Genomic DNA, 24,102 nt, shown 5'->3' with positions numbered 1-24,102 from the left:
TCATCTTTTTTTTTTTAAGCTGTTGCTTTTAGCTTTATGTTAAAGTCTTGAAAACACCATTTTCCATTTGAAACTTCAAGCACACCGTTCTTTCCTTCATTCATTATTTCTTTCTTTCTTTCTTTCTTTCTTTCTTTCTTTCTTTCTTTCTTTCTGGAGGGCAATTTCCCCTTCATTGTCATTCTTTGCCCATTTGGAGCTGAAATTACTCTCCGATTTCAGTCTGCAGCGGGAGTACAAATATGTGGAGGGGGGGGGGGGAGGAAGAAAAGAAGTTTCAAAAGATTTGAGCTGAGCATTAGCATGGGAAGTATTACACCGCGGGTTCCTGTCAGACATCACATAATGACCAGCGAGGGAGGAGGACGGGAAAAGGAAGCCGATGTTTCCACGGACTCCCACTCGTTCCTGTTGTCACCTGGTGTTTCTGCGTCAAACCTGCAGAGACGTTAGCTGCTTAGCCGAAAGAGGAGATAACCAGGGCTTAGTGGCTTAACACGCAGATTTAGTCCAGCACAACCAGTTGCGACGCTCCGGAAGTTCCAGTCCATCGGTCCGACTTCGGGAAAATGTCACTGAAATAACCTGAGGGCATTTTGTTTTCACGGGTTGTGACACTTCCAGGTTGTCTGATGGGAATTTTTCACTCGATCACGTGAACTTTAATGCATGACATTTTATTACTACTAATTTTTAACCGGCTTCGGTGAGATTAAAAACATCCTTTCGAGCGTAGACGAGCTAAAAGCAATTTGGGAAAACTGAAAATCTACTCAGTAAGGGAATAAATAATTGGATTTATGATGTGTCTAATTTTTATTTTGTTAATCACCGTTCTTCTGGAGAAAAAAAAAAGTTGAGTAAGCTTTTGCATTTGCAAGTTATTACCTGAGAAGTTTTCCTCAACGCAATGTTTTTCTACAGTTAATGGATCATAACTTGGAAAGAAAAACACCTGCGGAAACTCAGGTAGTAGTCGCGCCTCGTGCGTCGCTTTTAAATCCTTCCTGTTTTTGTACAAAACACCACAGAAATTAATTTCAACCAAACATTTTCTCAAAAATGTCTGTTTCCTAACGGCTGTTTGTGTTTTTTGAAAACACTTTTAGCAGCAAACAAAAAGAAGACGAATACGACTTTCCTCACAGATGGTTAAATGTATTCGCCTCAAAACACAATAACAGTCTGCAATAACACGTACACACAGAGAGATGGGAAAATAAAACGGTTTTGGGAAAATTAGATATAAAAAAAAAAAAAAAAAAAAAGGGAGAAGAGCAGATGAACAGAGGAAAGGAAACACAAAGAGGACTACAGGACGAGACGAGTCGAGTGATGAGAAAAGACAAAAAGGACAAAAAAGAAGAAACAGGAGAAGGACGCACGGGACGAGGAGGGCAAACCGTCAACAGTAATATCAATGAATCAACAAAAGTCTGAGAGGATTTCATGGATTTTGGCAATGCAAACTTCTGGAGAGCAAGATTATCTTACTACACACACGCACACACACACACACACACACACACACACACACACACACACACACACACACACACACACACACACACACACACACACAAATACTTTTAAAACAAGGCAGCAACCCCTGGGGTAACAATAATCACATCGTATGAGAAGTCAGATTGGGAAGTGTGTGTGTGTGTGTGTGTGTGTGTGTGTGTGTGTGTGTGTGTGTGTGTGTGTGTGTGTGTGTGTGTGTGTGTGTGTGTGTGTGTGTGTGTGTGTGTGTGTGTGTGTGTGTGGCTTCGCTGCTGGACGACCACACGTGACTGAGAGACTCATGCAGCAGCAGAGCCATATTAGGCAGAAAAAGAAAGAGAGAGAGAAACAAAAGACACAGACTTTGTACGACAAACTTTGACCTCCTGGTTTATCTCTAAATACAGCTCTGTGGAAAGTGAACCTGCTTCTGAGAGGCTGATGAAACAAGTGTGTGTGTGTGTGTGTGTGTGTGTGTGTGTGTGTGTGTGTGTGTGTGTGTGTGTGTGTGTGTGTGTGTGTGTGTGTGTGTGTGTGTGTGTGTGTGTGTGTGTGTGTGTGTGTGTGTGTGTGTGTCCCTGCTGCAGCTGTGCCATGTATAAAAACCAGAATATGAGTGTGTGTGTGTGTTTTTCTAAGAGTGTGTTCGTCATCAGACGTGAAGCCGCGCGGGCTTTGAACTTCCCAGCTGTTCCATCAAAAGACCTGCTTCCTCTCTACATCTCCCCCTCTGACACACACACACACACACACACACACACACACACACACACACACACACACACACACACACACACACACACACAGCACATGCTCTTTTATTTTGCCATTATGTTCAGACTGGACAGCAAAAACACACTGAAACACACACACACACAGACACAATGTCCTATTTTATTATGCCATTATGGTTTGGTTTGTCCACACACACACACACACACACACACACACACACACACACACACACACACACACACACACACACACACACACACACTTCCCCTCTGAGTTTGGGTCTGACGTTGGACGCCACCCTCAACGATGAACCTTAAGAGACACGCAGCTCATCAGCTCAGCGACGGTTTTAGAAGCCGGCTGACGTTTATTGAGCCCGAGTTTAGTAAGTCGCTGCTTTTTATGTGTCGGGCGGGCGGACGCGAGGACATTTTCCGAATCGGTACTTATTCTCCAAACGGCCATCGATACTTCGCGGGTTCTTCGACCGACGATCGAAAAAAAAAAAAAAAAAAAAAAACAGCCAAATCTTCTTCAAACCTGCAGAAGCTGAAACATAAAAAGATGTTTTTCCACTTATATTTAGACTTCATAAGAAGCTATTTGTCCCTCCTTTCTCTCGTCCCTGAGGCAGCAGCTGTCTTTTTGGAAAAACGTCCCACCCATACCCTCCCACCCCCCCCCCCCCCACCAGCCCCCCCGCCGACAGCACATCTTTCACCTGGCAGACTGGAACTGGCCTTCACGCACACACAATCACACCGTCACACGGCAGCACACAGGTACCTCTGAAAAGTGTCGCAGTAAATAACACACGGGGCGGGACGGGCAGCTGATGTGAGACCTTGTGTGTTTGGTGTGTGTGTGTGTGTCTGTGTGTGTGTGTGTGTGTGCATGAGGCCATGTTTATACAGGCAGAATGACCTTCACGCCATCACCTCATTCTATTACTATACTACCCTCATTCCACCGTCTTTCATATACACACACACACACACACACACATACGCACAAAACCCACACAAATACACTGCTGGGATGTGTGTGTGTGTGTGTGTGTGTGTGTGTGTGTGTGTGTGTGTGTGTGTGTGTGTGTGTGTGTGTGTGTGTGTGTGTGTGTGTGTGTGTGTGTGTGTGTGTGTGTGTGTGTTTGAGACAGTGTGTGTGTTTTTTTGTGTGTGTTTTTGAGCACGGTTCAAAGGGAAATCAGGCAAATATGTGACTTTATAAAACAGACTTGCACCAAAACACTTGCAAATGTAAAAATTCTCACTCACTCACACACACACACACACACACACACACACACACACACACACACACACACACACACACACACACACACACACACGCACACACGCACACACACACACACCTAGACCTCCCTCTCTTACTTGAGGAAACACACACTTCCCGGATGAATTATGGACACACACACACACCCTGCGAATTTTGCAGATTTGTGGGTGTTTGACGAGCCGTCGAGTGTGTGACTGCGTGCGTGCGTGTGTGTGTGTGTGTGTGTGTGTGTGTGTGTGTGTGTGTGTGTGTGTGTGTGTGTGTGTGTGTGTGTGTGTGTGTGTGTGTGTGTGTGTGTGTGTGTGTGTGTGTAGGATGTTCTTATGCAAGCGTTAGTCATCACAGCAGTCTTTGACATTTCTTTCCATGCGAGAGGGAAGGAGGCGGATTTGCTTCCAGTTGATCATAAACAACAAGAATTACGACACGATGGTTACAGAGCTGCTGTCAGACGTAGTACACTGAACTACATATTACATTAACAGCACCTCTAGGATGCTCGTGAGCCGCATTATACACAAAGAATATATTTAACTTGACCGGAAGGTGTAATTTTCACAATATACAATCAATATTCCAAGTTTTGATCGAAGATTTAGAGTCTGGAATCGGTGCATTTATCATTTTATGGATACTTGGCAACCTCTCGGCACATTTTCCTTCAGAGTGAACAGCGAAGTCGTGTGTCAATCATCTCCCGACAGCCTCCATCGGCGGATCCAGCGGAGACGTGGCCGTTTAGAAATGCCGTCTGAACAGTCAAGACATTTAACATCTCAAATTTTGGGGACTTTTGATAGCGTGAAATTAAGCAAATGTCCGTTTGCATAACACACTGTATACAGTACGTCTACAGTTTGTGACTAAAGGGGTAATTTCTCCTTCCGTTTCATTTCATTTCCTGATGTGAAACGAGACGGTAGAATTGCCACCCCTCAGTTTTGTCCTGTGGTGGTCTTGATATCCAACCCGGTATCGCGGCAAAGCGTGAAATAGACACGCCGTTCCACTACAGCAAAAACGTGAGATCGCCACGCTTCGGCCTCTCAGGCGTGACGGTTTCAGTGTTTTGTAAGCGTGAAACTTACACGCACGCAAAAGTAACGTAACGATGGATCGTGCATGAATCAGAGACTGCCATGCGGGAGGCTGAGGTTTGAATCCAGGAGGTAAAACCGGGGTTTTTTTTGTCTTTCCTAACCCCAACCATGTGTTTATCCTAAACATTTCATTTTCCTGTATATCACATGGCTATACGCATGCAGTAGTTTTCATTTTTGTCCACTACTGGAAAACGTGAGACTGTCACGCTTAGAGAGGCCAAAGCGTGGCTATTTCACATTTTGATGGAGCGGACCGGCGTGTCTATTTCACGCTTTGCCGCGATACCGGGTTGTAATATCTCACAACCAGGCTGGAAAACATGAGACGATTCTCAGTTCATTCATTAAACAAAATAAAGAATAAAAATGCAGCTTTGATGAATTAGATTTGTTTCACATACTCAGCCAAACCACTTTATTCATTTATTTTTACCGTTTTGTTCAGCTCTCTTGCACGAATTTACCCCCGAGCGAGTGAGACACATTCAGCTCCACTATTTCACAGCTGAAGATCTCCAATGTGGTTGCCAGAGGCGGCATTACATCACTTAAGAGCTCTCTATTCGGCCGTCGTACACCTCTGCATACTAAACCGACAATATTCAGGCAACAGCGGTGCTAAAAACAGAATCCGACTTCCTTTAAAAATAATTTCTCAAGAGCACCTGGGCTGAAGAGTGCGAGCGTCCCAGCGAAAAGAACAAACTGTGAGTTTGCCGGGAGAGTTAAAGATCTGTATTGGTGGCGTGTTCTGGTGCGCTGGTGGCCGCGACCGGAGAACACAACCAGTGTGCGAGGGAAACACAGAAAGCTCTGGAAAGCTTTTCTCTGTCCGTTTCCGAGGTGTTCGGCTCCTCATTCAGCTGCTGGCAACAGGACTGATGAAAAGGGGCCGAGGCGGCCTTTCTAATGGGACCACAGCGCACGCACACACACACGCACACACACACACACACACACACACACACACACACACACACACACACACACACACACACACACACACACACACACACACACACACACACACACACACACAGGGTGATCATTCAGTCTTCCTCGTAGGCGGTCCACTACATTATCAGACAATATGGCAGTAACACCACCCAAACACACATAAAAGCCACAAAAGGAAAGGCTCTGACCGGAGTATAAAACAGTATTACCCAGTGTTCCCACTCGGAGCCAAACTGGGCCGAACCGGGCTCTCCAACGAGCACGGGTTGTGCCGCAGCACCGAGGAAGGCTCACTCACGTGTCTAAATTTAAACGGACGTGCAACAGAGGGCTTTCTCTTTAGCCTGATTCCTGCAGAGCACGAAGACAAAAAGTCTGATGCCTCACTATGAAACATAACAACCAAATATCGACTTGTTAGATATCAGCTGCAGGACATGCCGAGGCTTCTCCGAGCTGCTCGTCACTGTGCCTCTCACTAAAATAGCCATAAAGGTTTTTTTTGCGAAGACTTAACTAATTAGCCTCGTTAAAACATTACATAAGAAACCACGACCATAGATGGCTACTTGCTCGGCCTGGACGTCTCCTACGGGGCAAAACGTTGCTTTTCTAAGGCTTACCGATAAGCCCGGCTTCCACTCGTGGCCCCAACCGGGATTATAACGCCCTTATCTGTTCCTTCTACGTTTCATTTCAGTCCTTAAAACAATACCTCCGTGCTTTTTTTTTTTGGAAACTGAAAAAGACCCGTGTCGAATAAATTCAGTTTTGAGGTGTAAAATCGAAATACATCTTTCATGAGGTGAGCGCGGCCAGCTCAGCTTTCACTTCCTAGAAAGGGAATTTAAAATAAAAAGATGACATGCATCTGATTGGAGAGCGACCGAAGGTCAAAGGTTGTTCTCCGTCTTTCAAAAGTATATCTCGCATGAATAGACTGTTTTCTACATCTGCTTTCTTCACGCCTAAATAATGAGACTCTTTTCTTTACTCCACTATCACTCCTCACCTGTCCGTCTCTTTTGTCTACCTTCTCTCTTCCTCCCTCCCAAATTGTCTCCCTCTGCAGAGGAATCGATAAGCTATCAGACCATGACGACTCCCAGACTCGCTCGCTCTCCCTTTCCCCCCCCCCGTCTCTCTGTATTTCACGCCGCGTCAATCGCCTATCAGCCGGCCTCGCTCGCTGTTTGGGCTCCTCGTCCTGTCGCTGTGTGCGTCTGTGCTGTCAAACTTAATCCCCCCACATATGATTGAGAAGTCATCCATCACTCCAAAGTGTGTGTTTGTGTGTGTGTGTGTGTGTGTGTGTGTGTGTGTGTGTGTGTGTGTGTGTGTGTGTGTGTGTGTGTGCGTGTGTGTGTGCGTGTGTGTGTGTGTGTGTGCGTCGCCCCAGTAAACTTCAAACTATCGATAGAGCGATGTTGAAGAGAGGGACGGAGGGAGCGATAAAGCGGGGCAATGCTGACATCAAGGGGAATGAAGACAAATCGGGCAAAAAAAAAAAAAATTAAAAAAAGAGGGAAGGAATACAGTAAAATGGAGAGGAAGAAGAGGAAGTAGAGGAAGAGAGACACACAACCAGAGAGAGCAAACGGGAGGGAGAGGAGATGAAAAGGGAGAAAGAGGGAGCGAGTTGAAATGAGGTCGGGTGCTGCTGAGAAAAGCACAAAAGCCGAGCGCAGCAGAGGGAGAAGCAGGCGAGGTGTGCAGGAAAAAGAAAAAAGAGAAAGGAAAAGGTGTGCAGTGACAGGAAAGAGAGGTGTACGGGGCGAGAGAGAGAGAGAGAAAAGCTCGACGGTGCTGCCGTGACTGACGAGACGGCAGCGTGTCTGCGTCGCACAGATAATACAGGAAACCAGTGGACGGGCCAAATACAGAACCAACACACCGCCTAACATGAAGGAGGTTTTTTTTTTTTTTTTGGGGGGGGGGGGCGATATCCAACGGATCGTGCAGTCAGGTGACGGCCATCGGTGGGCGGGGCTTAGTATTTGCGAATATGGCCGCTTCCCGCTCCGAAAAAACCGCTCGAGGCTTCGTGACGCCCGCTCGGTTACGAGTCGATAGGGGAAACTTTGAAGTTAAGTTTAAAACAATTGAAAAGTTTGGGGGGAGAAAAAATGATGTTGATGCCAAACACACTGGATGAAAGGCAGCCTGCGATGACTCCACCTACATGTACGTATTTATTATAAATAGTAATAATAGCAGCAGACGTGGTGATGAAAGACCTGCGGTAGTAGTGATGTAAAGTATCGTACTCGTAGCGGTACAATCCCGTGTAGAGCTGGCAATCAAACCTAAATGCCCTTAGGGCACCAATCTGATAGTTTCTATCCCAGCAGTGAAAGCTGGCACTGAATGTGTGCAGATGTTTCAGTATTGGAAATCAATTTTTTTATTTTATTTTTTTTCCAGGCGCTTGCAGCAAAATTATTCCACAAAATTGTCAAACTCGAGGGGTTTTAGTAGCTTTTCCACCCACACAAGAAAGAAAAAGGAGAACGCAAACGCTCGTACTTTTGGCTGACGAAAGATCAAAAAATATATATATATATATACATAGTCCAGAAAAACATCAGCTCTAGTTCACACGTCAGGAATTAACGCCGAGTCAACACGCAGAGAAGAATTTCAACAACGAGGCGGCAATAAAAAATAAAAAAAACAGTACAAGCTGATCCAGTCTGCAGGTGTTCAGACACTCAACTGTTAAACTGTCGAGATGCTCAGTTAATATTCAGGGAACAACAGGAGGAGGACATGCACCAAAACACACACACACACACACACCGAAACACACCCCAACGTTTTAAGGTAAAAAAAAAAAAACAACCATAAAGTACACAAAGGATGCCTGCAGATGAAAGCGTGTTTGAACACATAAGTCACAGAAAACACACTCACCGCTGAAGTATTTGGTTCGTTAGCCATATTTCAACATACGCGTGACATTCCCTGTGTCAACAGCGCCCCCGCCTCGCGGCGTCGCCACGGAAACAATGAAGCCAGGGGTAATGGAGGAGAAAAGTGTGCAACACTACAAGCAGTAGTAGGGTGTGTCCGTGGGTTGTTTTTTCTGAGCGCCACCAACAAGCTGACGGGGATCGGATGTTCGCCGCCGAGACAGACAGACCGAGGCCGGGGGAGAGAGAGGGAAGGATGGACGACCGAGACACGTACACACACACACACACACACACACACACACACACACACACACACACACACACACACACACACACACACACACACACACACACACTCATAATACTCCCGAGTTGACTACAAATCATTTCCTCGTCAACCCCAACGCGACTAAACCCGTGAGGAGCTCGTGAGCTCGCAGTTGCAATGTGAGAAGTCGCGTTCGCCGTGTGCTCGGCGCTCGGGCGGTTAAATTCGTTAAAAAACGCCGTTGCTAGGCGACGAGGAGGGCGTCCGGAAGACACGAAGGCCAACGATTTGGCAAGCTAACGAGGGACGGCGAAGACGATTGATTTAGTTTGATGACACAGCATCCGCAAGCAAGTCTCCACTTTTCATGCATAATATAAACGCTTCACGCTTGTGTGTGTGTGTGTGTGTGTGTGTGTGTGTGTGTGTGTGTGTGTGTGTGTGTGTGTGTGTGTGTGTGTGTGTGTGTGTGTGTGTGTGTGTGTGTGTGTGTGTTGCAGTAAATATGGATGTGCAAGCATTACTGTGTGCATGTGTACAGTGTGTGTAACGCCATATCACCGAAGCGCCGAGCTCTGTGGTCACGCAAGCTCGCTTCGGGAAGTAGGTCAACGAGCGAGCGAGAGAGAGAGAGAGAGAGATGATGATGAAGAGAGAGAGAGAGAGAGAGAGAGAGAGAGAGAGAGAGAGAGAGAGAGAGAGAGAGAGAGAGAGAGAGAGAGAGAGAGAGAGAGAGAGAGAGAGAGAAATCATGGTCGACTATGACGTTGAAGATGAAGAGGAAGCAGAAACACACGCAGAAGGCACGAAGGGAGAAGCGACAGTATGAAGTTACTTCACTGGAAATTGAGCAAAATGCCTGTTTTACTGCCAACGTGTCCTCACAAGCCATGTAAGGCCTTAACCCCGACACACACACACACACACACACACACACACACACACACACACACACACACACACACACACACACACACACACACACACACACACGTGTGTTTGTATATTTCTTCCGAAGGACATTAATGGCCTCGCCCACCTCTCTCACTACGTAGGTCGGATGCAGGTAGAAGCCTGCTCGCGTCCAACCCACAGGCATTACTCACACACACACACACACACACACACACACACACACACACACACACACACACACACACACACACACACACACACACACACACACACACACGCAGAGCTCCAAACTTTCCATCGCTAAGCTGTGCAGAGCCTCCTGAGCCCATCACCAACCAGCCAGCTCCACCCTAATGTGTTTATCATTATGAATTATCAGGGAAATTACATCACATTATCAGGAGAATATATCACAATATCAGGCTTATTACATTTTTGGGACTCCGCAGAGCGGCAATTTATTAAGTTCTGATGAGTTACCGCATTAGTCGGCGGTTACCGAGTTACACCGAGGCTCGTAATTGATAGTCTCTTTTATTTTGAAGGCGGCAGATGGAATCGGCGTCGGTGGCTCCGGCCACGATCGAGGCTACCCGAGCCCGCGAGGAGATCTTCTGGTAATTGATTGAACCTGAGGTCACAACACGAGCCAAGGGTGTGTGATGTGACAGTAACGAGTGCACATCTGTGCCAAGAGGCCTATTTATAACACACACACACACACACACACACACACACACACACACACACACACACACACACACACACACACACACACACACACACACACACACACACACACACACACACACACACACACACAACAAATGGCTTTTTAAGTGGAGTAATGGAAGCGAAGAAATGCGTAATGTGCGTGTGTGTGTGCGCGTGTGTGTGTGTGTGTGTGTGTGTGTGTGTGTGTGTGTGTGTGTGTGTGTGTGTGTGTGTGTGTGTGTGTGTGTGGGCGTTGAACATATCGAATAACATTACACTGGATGTGATCTTGCCGTGTCTCTTGATAACTGCAGCTGGGAAGGTAAAGTGTGCGTTTGTGTGCAAAAGTGCATGTTCACACCGGTCTGTGCTTGCCTCTTTCCCCTGGCACCTGGCTGCCATAGCTATGTGTGTGTGTGTGTGTGTGTGTGTGTGTGTGTGTGTGTGTGTGTGTGTGTGTGTGTGTGTGTGTGTGTGTGTGTGTGTGTGTGTGTGTGTGTGTGTGTGTGTGTGTGTGTGTGTGTGTGTGTGCGTCGTCGCATCCCCATGCTGCGGAAATTTCCTTTATCCTTTTATTTTTTCTCATTTACACGAGTGCCCTTGAGAGCGCGCACACACACACACACACACACACACACACACACACACACACACACACACACACACACACACACACACACACACACACACACACACACATTGTATAGGCTATTGTGGAGATAAACCAACTGTCACTGTTGAGACTATAAACAGTTTGTGTGTCCGACTCCTAAATCCAGAAAATCTGCTTAACAGTCACATGATTATTATTTACTGCTGCTACTCCTACTATTACTACTACTGACAGTACCTGAAGATATACTGGTAATACTAGCTTCAAAATACTACAACCACTAAAGTAGTACACTACTCCTTTTACTACTGCTACCACTGAACTGTGACTGCCTTGACTACTTCTACTTCTACCTCAACTACTACTTCATCCTCCCACAGCTACACAACTGATAGTACTTGAAGCCTACTGCCAATGCTTAAAACAAATACTTCAGCCACTACAGTAGTAGTAGTACTCCTTCACAGCAGTATACCACAGCTGCTACTACTGCTGAACGTGGCCTGCCTCTACTACCGACACCATTACAAGACTACTGCTAACAATTACTACCTGAATACAAATGAGTATTTCTTGCATCGTTGCAGCACCAATGCAAGTATGGCATTACGCCGTGAACGTACTTTGTAATCCTTCAAATTTGCGGCGCACGAGTTTGTAATCACGCGCGATAATCCCGCTGGATTATTTGTGAGGGGAGGGACGCGGCCGTCGGGTGTATACGTTTAAAGGTTTGGCGGGCTACCGGCGAGGCGGAGTGTGGGTCGGGCGGCGTCGGGCAGAGGAGCGATGATGTGTTTGTGCAGTTGGGTGCTTGCCCATCCGTGGCCCGGACATCTTTACAACTCGAGCCCCGGCCGAAAAAAACACTGGCACGACGTCAACGACGGCGAGGTGTCGAAGTCCAGGACACGGCGAACAAGCCCTGCTTTTACAGCCGTGGTCCACGATGAAAGGTCATTCAAGCTCGGCTATGAAACCCGCTTTAAAAAGAAAAAAGTCCAAATATTCTACAGTTGTAATCATGAGCGCGATAAAAGCTCCACATTTGTATTTTTGCAGCGTCACCGAGGTGCAGGTATAAACCAATGCGGTTCCACGCCGTGACGATCTCCCAGATTCACACCGTCCACTTATCTCCACGCCGTCTTCTCCAGATCGGCGGACACGGGGCTCTGACGTCGCCGTGGTTATCGGCGCGGCCTCTCATCTCGTCTCATCTTTTTTTGTTGTTTTTTGACATTTCAGATACAAGACACAATCCTCGGTAGCTGTGCCCTTCCTGCTTTAAAAATAAGGTGGTTTTTTTTTTCCCCCGGCGGCGGCCGCTCGTGATAAATCAGGTAACGGAGGAGGAGGAGGAAGAGGAGGAGGAGGAAGAGGAGGAGGAAGAGGAGGAGAGGCATACAAAAAAAAAAAAAAATAGGGCAGCCGGCGAGCTCGGCGACCGCCACATGCTTCCCTACAAAGCCCTGAGCAGCTGGGGGAGATTGGATTCCCTCTCCTTCTACCCCCCCCCCCACTCCCTCCACCCTCCTCCCCAACTCCCTCAGGTGTTCAAAGCCACACGGTGTGTGCGTGTGCATGTGCGTGTGTGTGTGTGTGTGTGTGTGTGTGTGTGTGTGTGTGTGTGTGTGTGTGCGGGGAATGACAAAGAGCCTCACGTTCATGTTGACACTATCAATACAGAAACAGGGTCCCTGTGATGAATACAAATCGCCAGTAAAGGTTAGCTAAGGACACATGGCCTGGAGATGTGACGGGGAATTTAGATGAGGGATGCGGGCAATGCATCACCTCTCCACAGCAAATATGCGACAAATATGTGCATGCTCACCATACGTGCATTTAAGAGGGAATATTTTTTAACACAACACGACCCACTGAGGCCAAAAAAAATAAAATAAAACTCGACGGTAATACACCCAATGCTCACAGTCGATATGTCAATATTTAAAACAAAGACACCCAAAAGGTAATATTTACTCCGGATCAACACATAAATTGTCCAAAGTGGACCGATTACAAAGCGACGTGCTGCGGTAACGGCAAAGGCTGCAGAACACGGACAGATGAACACGTTCTAGGTCACGGAGCTAAAATTTTCACTTGGGTTCCCAGCGTGCCCCACTTCTACCAGAACACCACGTGTGGACCCAGCTGCCTCCGAGCAGATGATCCTTTTCTTGGGTCAATAAAATGTCTGGAACAAACGGCAACCAGCAAACCCGTTGGTTTGTGAACGGCCGGTAAGAAGCCTGCAGTTCAAATATTGACCGGCGCCATCTTTGCTAGTTCGGAGCGGTTCGGAGCAGGAAGTGACCGTATTTGGACGAGCTGGGGGGGGGGGGGGGAGCCAGCGGTGGATCTAACTCGACCTGATTGGAAACCCGACAATACTACGTCCCGCCCACCAATAGCTGTAACCTGACTGCACCACAGGCCTGTCAATCAAACAGAGGCGCCCACCCCAAAAAACAGGTCTTTTTGAGGCTTATTTTCTAATTAAAAACTGATTATTTTCAGATGGACCTCCAGAAAACTAGTAAGAAGGAGTGACTTCAGCTAACAACACCGAGAAATGTTATTGACTTCGAATTTCTTGAGAGAAGTTGAATGGGAGTCTATGGAGTTGGAGGCTTTTTGGAGCCGACCTCTAGTGGCACTCGGTGGTATTGCAGCTTAAGGCACTTCTGCATCGGAAACATTTTTCAGACCCTGAAGCTACGAACACTTTTATATTCAGTCTTCGGTCAGGAGCTAGTGTCCCCAGGGGCGAAGGAGACCGAGAAAATCAGCAAAACAATATATTGAGAGAAGAAGGAACCAAAGAAGATTTGGTGTTTTTGCCTGATTACGTCTGACCAATGGATAATTTGGGGTCCTTTACCTAAACATTTCCAAACCCAATAAAGTTCTGGCTTCAAATCCAAAACACATCCGTTTCATCCAGCTGACACGACAAAGCTGCTGAAGTGAAGGTTAAACGGTATGTAAATGATGATTTAACAATAAATAACCCAAATGATAAATCTTCTGTGGTCTGCCGAGGGTCTGAATGTGCCATAAAGATAAAAAATAAGAAAAGAAAAAAAAAAAAAAAAGGGGGGATACGATGAGAAGCGATAACAGTGAATCACAGCAGCGACTGTAAAGCACATAATCTGTATTAAAAACCGTCGCCTGGAGTGAGAGAGAGAGATGAGGAGACACGGAGGAGAAAATTTACATCTTCACATCCCACCCTGGTTTGAGTCACAGCGAGAACGGCAACAACCCGGCAACACGGCGACTACGAATAGATTTTCATATAAATTAAGACAGCAAAAAGGCAGTCGATGAATACCTAATAGGACTCGCTCGTGACTCTTCACTGATGGATTTTATTTAAACGTCTTCTTCCTCTTCTTCCTCCCACCGCGTCTCGCTCTGCTTCTCGCTGTAATACAGGCAGCGGAGCTATTGTGCGTGTTGGACACTTTTGTACGGTTGAATGGCCGCTCTGCTGCTCCCACCTCGTGGTGGGGGGGGGGGGGGGGGTTGCAGAACATGCATGCAAGACAGGATGCAAACTGAAGAGATTCTGCAGCACTTTCCCAGCTTTCCTCGTGCTGGCACGGTGACCTCTGATACCCCCCCCCCTCCTCCCCATCCCCCCGACGCTGTGAGCATTTATTACCACTACTAGTTACTCTGGAGAGTCACAGTCAGATTAATAATCCCTCCGGACGGTACGAGCTGTAATCCGATGCGGCCTTTGGCAGGTGAAACCTGCCTGATGAAGAAGTATTGCGTGGCTGCGTTCGGCCGCGGCGGGTCAGTAAGCCTTCTTTAGTCCCGTTTATCCCTAGTTGGAAACCGGGGAAATGCCCCCCCCTTCACCCCCACCCTCCAACCCCACCCCTCCCCACCTTCCCACCCACCCCGACTGCTAGCGAGCACTTAATAAACCCGGATGGTATCTTTAGCCGCCGACTCTCCTGTGTGTAATCGTGAGCTCCAGAAATTAATCATAATAAAAATTGCGATGTCCACCAAATCTCAACGCAATCAATTCTGCCATATTTTCATTAGCGGGTGGAGACGGGTGGTGGTGGGAGGGGGGGGGGGATCTGTTGCATCAAATTGTGGCCTCCTATTATGACTCGTGAGCCGCGTAAAAAAAAATCAAAAAAATCAGCGTGGACGGAAACCGAACCAGATCACACAAACAGAGGAGGAACGTGAAGACGGCTAAAGTCAGAATCAAGGAATGATGGGAAAAAAAAAAAAAGACTCCACTTCATCCGGCATCGTGCAGCCCTGACATGCGTGTGTGTGACACACACAAACATGTACAAAGGAGGCCCGGTGGGGTCGTTTCTAAAGCCGGATGTCTGATGAACCTCAAAAGGGAATTTGGGGAGGAAGCAAAAAAAAAAACATATTCCCAACGCCGAACACTGACGCACGACGAGCGTCGATCGCGCGTAATCACGCATTTAATAGTTGAACTTGACACACAAGGCAGGCTGGCTTCCGTGTCAATCATTACCCCCCTCCCACCCCGTCTGACCCCCACCTCCCCACCTTCCCACCACCCCCCCAAAAAAAATAAAACAAGCAGCCAATTGTGGCGGCAACAGAGCGTTTCGTTGGTTTAACGCTCGGATATTCATCTAAAAACAAACAACGTGCAACGATACGACGTGTCTGCTGCTAATCTGACACGACGGCCCGCGAGCACACGAGCGCGAGGCCGAGTCCATGTCCGACGTCATCCTCCCTGCACCTTCCTGTCTCGCTCTCTCAGATTATATGGTGGTGGTGGTGGTGGTGGTGAGAGGGGGCACTTTGTTAAAGTTAAAGTGCTTTGTTAAATGCACACTAAAATATGTAAATGGTAAAGTTCCTATATGCATTTTTTATTTGTGTGCGTGTGCGTGTGTGTGTGTGTGCATGTGTGTGTGTGCGTGTGCGTGTGTCCACTACGCAGTGACAGCAGGGACAGGTGAGTCACTGTCGGGCTGCGAGCTGAACACATTGCACTGCAGCACTCTCGCAACATCACGACTCAGACCGACAGAGGAGGAAGAGGGAGAAGGATGACGGCACAGAACGGAGGATAAAACACAGAGTGATGGACATGAGAGAGAGAAAATAAATAAATTAATAAATAAATAAATAAAATAAAAAGCCCCGAATCTGAGAGGAGAGGAGGCGACAGATAAGATGTAGGCGGAAAAGAGAGAGAGTGTGTGTGTCTGTAAATCACAGTCGCTGCCAATCACACCTGTATCCATCACTCAGTGGGACTTCAAAGCCTTGTTATTTATACACCTGTCTGTCTGTCTGTCTGTCTGTCCGTCCGTCTGTCCGTCCGTCCGTCCGTCCTCCTTCACTCCCCTCCGTCCGGTTTAAATCCCGTTTATTGGCCCACGGTCGTGAAAGTGATGACGCCTACGTGCTCGTAGGTTAAATGGGTGTTTTTACGCCTTTTTACAGCCAGCGGTTACAAATCAAAATGTGTGTGTGTGTGTGTGTGTGTGTGTGTGTGTGTGTGTGTGTGTGTGTGTGTGTGTGTGTGTGTGTGTGTGTGTGTGTGTGTGTGTGTGTGTGTGTGTGTGTGTGTGTGTGTGTGTGTGTTTGTGTGTGTGCGTGCGTGCGTGCGATCTAACATCTTTGACGAGGCATAAAATCTCAACGTTTACAACCTCTGGCAGGCCGAGTTTCTACACCGGGGTTAAAGGAGCAATGCAACCATTTCTTGTCGTCTCTCTCGTTTCGGTGCTTTTGACTCCTGGTGATTGTGTGTCAATCAAAAAGCATGCGTGTATTTTTTTGCGATTGTATTTTTTGATGACTCGTTGTAAATACGACCAAATCCCTCCGTCGAGCTCAACGTGGTCAGTTTGGGCACTTGTGTGACTTCCTGTCTGAAATTGGATGGGATCACCTGATAGCCGTCCGGGGATGAGAGCTGCTGCCCAGGAGCTCTGACACACATTTCTTAAAACTCAAATGTTGGATCTCTTCTTTGTGTGTTTTTTTTTTTTAAATTAAATGAATCAAACGTGGAAGTATTGACTCTAAATCCCAGAATTAATGATCACTTTTGGACACCTCCGCACGTGAACAGAACTTCAAAATAAACTTGATTTGCACGTGATTTGTTTTCTGATCTTAAAAACGTTTGATTCCACCTATTTTTTTTTGTTCTCCCTGGAAACCGACACGTTTGCTTTAAACCTACGTGACATTTCTTTTCCGTAGGAGCGAGGTCGCCCCACCGAACGCACCAGATGAGCCGAGGCTAATATTTTACCAGCGTGTGTCCCGCGGCCGGTTGTGTCCTGTTACAGCAGGATGGGGTGACCGACGTTAAGTCGGCCCGAGCTTCCCAGAGTCAATCTCTCTCCGAACGGAGCCAGACCGATCAATGATTACCACTGAGAGGCTTCAGACACCGAGTGCACCGTTCAGCGGCTCCGGTCGTCCGGGGCAAAGACACCGACGGGGTTTTTGGGTTTTTTTTCAAACATGTAACATGAACTTTGTGTTCGGAGGATCCTGCACGGGTTTCAAAAACTCACCAGTCACTTCAACAGAAGTCCATCTGAGTGGTTCTGTTTAGCTTGTACTGTTTTTTTTTTACAAAACTATTTCCAGATTTACATCAACGTCTCTGCAAGTGGTTCGAGTTAATCGAATTCCTTCTCGGATCCGATCGGCTGACGTGACCGTGAACCGTCCCTTAGTTATGATGCTGTAGGCCTCCGTCATCCACAGAAAAAAAGAGCAAAACGTCGGCCGGCCGGTGCGACTCGTGGTCCACGACTTCTCCAACGTCAAAGACTCGGCGACTTTGACGTTGAACGCTAGAAAAAAAAATGTAAGGAAAAAGAAATCGAAGCAAAGGTCGACGAGGAGTCTATTGTCTGCTAACAGTTTCAAATGTTAATAGGAAGGTGATGGTGTCATTTAAGGAGATCCATCATACAATCAGGCCTGACCTTTTCAGCATGAATTTTGAATGTGAATAAACTGAGCAGCGCCGCTGAGCGAGTGCAGATATTTTTAACAGCGATTCACAAATCATGAAAAAAAAAAAAAAAAAAACCCTGCAAATCAGGAGCGTCCTAATCACCCCCCCCCCCCAAAAAAATAAAAATAGCTGAGACAGATTCAAAGAATTTCCCTAATTCCTCACGCAATCAGCGCAATTGATTCGAAATACGTGATAAACTGCCTCTGAAACGTGGGCGGAAAGAAAAAAGGGATTAAGAACGTGTGTGAATGAGATAAAACACAGGAAGAGGAAGTGAGTTGAATTACTGTGAACTCGTTGTGCCGTATGTGAGCGGAGACTGCATGTACCCAAAAAAGAGAAAGGAGAGCGGAGGAAGCAGTCACATGTTAGGAGAGGGGAGGAGGCGGGGTGGAGGGGGACTGCCCATCCCCTCGGCAAACGTCACGGTAACGCCTCCCCTCTCCTCTCCTCCCCCTCCCCTCCCCACCTCCCTCCACTACAACTCACATGACTGCAGCAGCCCTGTTCTCCTGTTCTGTAACTCCAGTCACGAGGATAGAGTAGTATTACAATAACCAGCCGACAGGGGCGTGCAACACACACACACACACACACACACACACACACACACACACACACACACACACACACACACACACACACACACACACACACACTGAGAGAGAGAGAGAGAGAGGAAAGCCACCAGCCAGCCCTAATAACCCTCAGTAAATATTAACATATTAACGCTCGCCTCTGTAAAGTAGATAAACCTTATCGTGCACCGCACCAGAAACAAGCGAAGCGGTGATACAGTGTTCGGTTTGATTTGTTTTCTCTGTTCCAAGTTGCACTTTATCTTTCCCCTTCTGTGTCACTCAAGGACTTTGAAGCAAGCGGGGCATTACGAGGCCTCTGAGGAAAGAGCTGCAAAGGTTTTACAGCAGAACAACAGCGTGCATGCGTGCGTGTGGCTGCGCTGCTCTGAAATGGTCCATTTAAAACGATCTTACGGTGCATGTGTTCTCCACACACCTTAATAATATCATTGCATTTTGTTTTGAGGGGCGCATCTTTAAAAATGCAAATGTTCCTACATGCACTAAAATCCTTTGAAACTCTGACATCTCTGCTGTTGTGACCGACGTGTGGCTGCATGTGTCTGAACTGATACACATTTTATCCTCTTTTGGGATGATTAAATTTGGAAACTGATACCAGAAGCGATTATAAAGCCACAAAAAAAAAAAAAAAACTCCAGAGGCATGCTACATACATTATGCTTGAGTGACGTCATAAGGAGGACACATGGTGTGCCACTGTGTTGCCGTCACTTCCTACTTTTAAGGGATGTTTTTGGTGCATTGCTTTCCTCATGATTGGCTTTCATAAGTACATTGTGGAGGAGGAGGGGGGGGGGCAGGCGGCGGCGGGTGGGGGTGGGGGGGGAATCACATCATGTCTGCACTATATGCGTGTTATGTGATAACATATGTCACTGCTGCAGCTTATAGTTTCACGGGAACCCTCCAGACACTGAATTAACCTGCTTTAAACTGGCAATCAGCTGTGACGGACCCCCCCCCCCCTCCTCCTCCTCCTCCTCCTCCCCACACACACACACACATGCACCACCACGACCATCCTCCCCTATGTCCGTGCAATCAGACAAACGATCAAACCCGGTGTACTCATGTCACACCGTGATGCAGCAACCGCCACCGGGGTGCCCTTTTATATTCCAATGACCGCCGCGCGCGTCGTGGGTTTTTACGTGGACGGGGATAATCCGTGCGTCTTTACGGGGAGCGCGACTCCGTGCAAACCAGCAGGGAGACTGAGATTAGACCTGATAAATTCCCTGGTGTCGCGAGAGAATTAGAATTTTTCACAAAACCCAATTCGGAAATCTGCTAATTTAAGAGTTTTCTGTCATCTACACAACAAAGCACACGTCATATCACGCAGCCAGTGAGATACCGCTATTAAATACTTTATCCTAAAATATTCGGCATACATTTTATGTTAAATGCATGACTTCATTTCGGTGAAATCTCAACTTCTATAACTGGTAAACACCCTCTCTACCGCCCTGCGCCGGGTGCTTTTGTAAGAGATTATTTCGGGATGTATAAGAGAACCAGTTACACAAGTTTCTACATAATAATAGCAGATACTACTTGGCGTGTTTACTGTATACCGAGCTCAAGTAAACATCGTGTAGATTCATTTAAACTATTAAATAATGTTTTAGGTGTTATGCATGTTTGCCCACGAGACAGGAATCCCTAAATTTCCGTGATTTCCGAACGCACTTCGGCATCTTGACGCTTCCTCGAGAATACGGTGCAAAAATCGCACCCCTGCGACCCCCAGTCCCCCCCCCTCCCCTCCCCTCTCACTCCCCCCCAGCAACACGGTCAGTTAACAGGTTGTCATTCATCATCACCCCTTCCGACACACAGCCCGAGGATCCACCGTTTTCGGTTTACCAAAGCAAACAACCGTGTGAACCAGACGGACGTTTTGTAACTGTTGCCAAGCGATTACGCAAACGATTACGAAAACGTAAAATTGCACCAACTTTCTCAGCTGACCCCAAAAAAAACCCAAAAAAATACTGTCTGATTGACATGTCAGTGTTCTGCAAAATATGATTTCATAAGTTCATCGTAAATTGATCAACTCGGGGAGGTGGGGGGGTTGGAGGGGTTTGGAGGGGTTTCTCGGCTTTGAAGCGCCTCGAACAGCCTGCATGTACCCAACACAGAGATCCAGAGATCCCCAGTTAAGCCCGCGGTGCTGTGGCAAGCAGCTTATAATGAAGTGGATAAATAACATTACACAGCACTGATGTATTGCAGAGCTGCAGCAAACAGACAATTTATTAAACATCCGCTTCAATTCCGCGAAAAAAGAAATAATACATAAAACAACCGTATGAGTAACGCATCAAACTAAAAAAAAAAAAGACACACGAAGCGGGTTTTTTTTTTTTAATTATTATTATTATTCTGTGTACAAATTTCCAAAGGCTTCGTATCAGAATCTCTCAGTATCATATTAGTCCTCAGGCTAAGTCCATGCGTTCAGGGGCGCACCACGTGTCCAAGTCTCCGGCACTGAAATTAAAACTTCCCTCAAGAATGCGTCAAAAGTTTCCAAAGCGCCCCTCTGCATACCAAATAATCCTCCCCGAGCAGCAGCACACCGGCTGCTCTCCGCTTCCAGCAACCACCACAAACATGTATTCGGGGTTTTTTTTTTTTTCATCCGTTAAAATTCCGGATAGCTGATGACAATTCCTCCAAAAAAAAACAACACGTGAAAGCCAGACGTCAAGACATTCACACGCATACTACATGAAGCCAGACCGAGGCGCCGGTTCGCACCGTGCCGGGGAGATGCTGCTTGACAGGCGGGGAGAAAAGGCTCACACTCAACCGGGCGTAGCGTGCGCCACGGCCGGCGACGTGCAAAGACGCGCCGCGGTCCGCGAAGCCCGAAGTCCCGCGCGTCCGAAGAGACCCGGGTCTTACCTGGCTGCCGGAGTTTTCTGTCAGGTAATTGAAGACAAAGGACGAGAGTTCCTCATCTAATAGTGGAGCGCAGTCCGCCATCTTCTAGTGAATGAGGTGCCGTGGAGTCAGAGAGTGGAGTATAGGAGGAGGAGGAGGAGGAGGAGGAGGAGGAGCAGTGGGAGAAGCCGCCTGCAGGGGGCGCATCTGTTTACACACAGACAAACCAACATAAAAAGACATGCGGTTCTTTAAAGTGGGTTTTGGGGATCTCCGTTGGGGGGGGGGGGTGGAGCCCCACAAAAAAATAAAATAGGATGACTTTACTTTCATTGTCTATTATTTTGCATTACAGTGATTTATTAATAAGCACAATTTTAATAAATACATTGAATTGCAGGTGTTTATTTTAGAGCACCAAAAAGTATTCACAGTTGACAAGGGAATTATTTCTACAAGTTTTTTCTAATATAATATCCCAGGTGTTATTAATTATTTGCATTAATTACGTGTTTACTTGTAAGTAAAGACATTCAATCTGATATTCGGATTCATTTTACCATTAGTATAAACACCGATTTTGGTAGCCTCAATCTAAAAAAAATAAAAAAATTTAAAAAAACATTTTAGAGGCTCACAAATTCAGTTTAGAGTCTAATTTCTCCACTTTCATTTGGGAAAAAAAGAGTCTATATGATTCATTATTATTATTTACCCTCCAGCGAACACAAAACAAAACCGGTTCTCCAGTCGGAAGCTGCAACTTCAGTCATCATCGCAACGACCTGAAAACGGCCCGTTGCGCCGCTGCCTTTTGTTTCCGACAGGAACAGAGGCGAGAGTGTCTGCAGCATCCTGTCAGCTGTTGCCGGGCAACCGCAAACTCAAACCGCTGTCAGTCATTTAGCTTCCAGAGTTGATGACGCGAGCTGATGTCGCCGTAACTAGAGATCTCCGATTCAGTCGCGGCTCTGCAAGCTGATGCAGCTTTGAGTGAGGGGATCAGTTTATCTGAGTTTTAAATTGTTTATTTTCCTCCACATCAAACTTTTCGTTCTCTTTTATTTAATTTATGCCTTTAGAAATAACACACTCGGTGCGGTTTAACTATCGACCTGACACAAAACAACACGTCGTTTTCATAATTCGAACACACAGAAGAAAACTGTTAACCCTCCTGCGCTGTTCGTTTATTAGGTGCAGCAATGATGAATATTTAATCATCCAAAAGTTGTCAGAAACCAAAAAAAATCCCAATAAATATAGTTTGTACTTCATCACCAACACCATTACTAACAATTCAGAGTTATTCACCCCTCCATGGATCATAGTTCAATGAGGATAACTCACTCGTTTTTCATGAAAAATACATGTTCAAACTATTTTTTTAGGTACACTGTAAAATCCTAGATATAAATTGCACTAGTCAACCATAACATGTATTTTTTCCCAAATTTTATTTGCATTTTGAAACTTTCTTTTTTCCATAGGGTGATGTAGATAAAAAGAGATGAGACACCTCCTGATGAAGGATGATGAAGGATGATGAAGGATGTTCTCCAGAGCCTGCAGGGCGGTCATCCTTTAGTTTCTGTTGCTCATGTTGTCCTACGATGAGCTGCTGAGTTGTATCTGCAGAGTGTATAGTTGGTGGGGCTCCTAAAACACCATTTTGTATGTTTTGGCCATCTCCTGCTAAGTATGGGTGGAGTTTTCCCGCGGGAAATAAAAAAGGTTCCCGTCAAAATAGTATCTGTATTTCTTGCACAAGTGGTAGTTAGAAAGCCTTTTTTTTTTCTTATATATATAAACCTGCAGGGAGGGTTTGCAAATACATTATTTTTTATTTTACGTTGATTACACTAATTAAGGCAAGCAGAAGAAGTTTGATGCAGAAAAAGTACTTTAAAATATTTTTTTTCTAGATTTTCAAACTTCGAAACGGGTCAATTTGACCCGCAACGTAACAGGAAGGTTAACTATCAACCTGAAACAAAACAACATGTCATTTTCATAACCAGAGCTGATTGGCTTTATTTGTGCATGCCTATCTGGCATATTTGCAAAACCAAAATTTTTGCAGCCTTTTTCACCAAAAAATAATTTTGTTGTGTAAAACTAAGTGTGTCTGACCACTTTCGTGCTACTGAGCATCAGGGCATGCAATGGATGTTAAAACGAGCGTTGGAGCTATTCATCATAGTTTTTGTTTGAGGAATATCGATGAATTTGTTCGTTACTTTAATTCATTTGAGTGATTGTTAATGCTTTTATTTTGAAGGCACTCAGGTGAATCTACATATATGTGTGTATATATATATATATATGGATGTGCAGGTAAGGCACCGGGGAGAGTTAATGGGTTTTTAACAGGGCTAATGTATTTATTTGTTTGTTTGTTTATTTTTTAATTTTTTTTCAGAAATGGTCAAATGGATTTTATGAAACGTTACCTTGCCTGGACGATTGACTCTTTTCCCTGAGTAAGATTGGTTTCTTGGTGCCTCAGTTTCTGCTTCAATTTGAACGTTTAATTTTGTATTTTATTTTTTC

At 46.1% G+C, this 24,102-nt stretch overlaps 1 protein-coding gene across 2 annotated transcripts in view; it reads right to left on the bottom strand.

The window, feature by feature from the left end:
* Positions 1-21,702, bottom strand: part of ppargc1b (peroxisome proliferator-activated receptor gamma, coactivator 1 beta) — an 86,124-nt gene extending 64,422 nt beyond the window's left edge. The window contains exon 1 of one of the 2 annotated variants that reach the window (XM_069710102.1): positions 21,571-21,702. In XM_069710102.1, coding sequence (XP_069566203.1) covers positions 21,571-21,651 — 81 coding nt within the window. In that variant the 5' untranslated portion in view covers positions 21,652-21,702. The other variant, XM_069710103.1, reaches the window with a different exon arrangement.
* Positions 21,703-24,102: the final 2,400 nt, after the last annotated feature.

The sequence above is a fragment of the Brachyistius frenatus genome, unplaced genomic scaffold (assembly GCF_029030835.1).
Source record: "Brachyistius frenatus isolate BFR_SWC_R1_liver_20210118 unplaced genomic scaffold, ASM2903083v1 Contig_89, whole genome shotgun sequence".
In the NCBI taxonomy this organism is placed as follows: Eukaryota; Metazoa; Chordata; class Actinopteri; family Embiotocidae; genus Brachyistius; species Brachyistius frenatus.
This window is presented reverse-complemented; position numbering and strand designations above follow the sequence as displayed.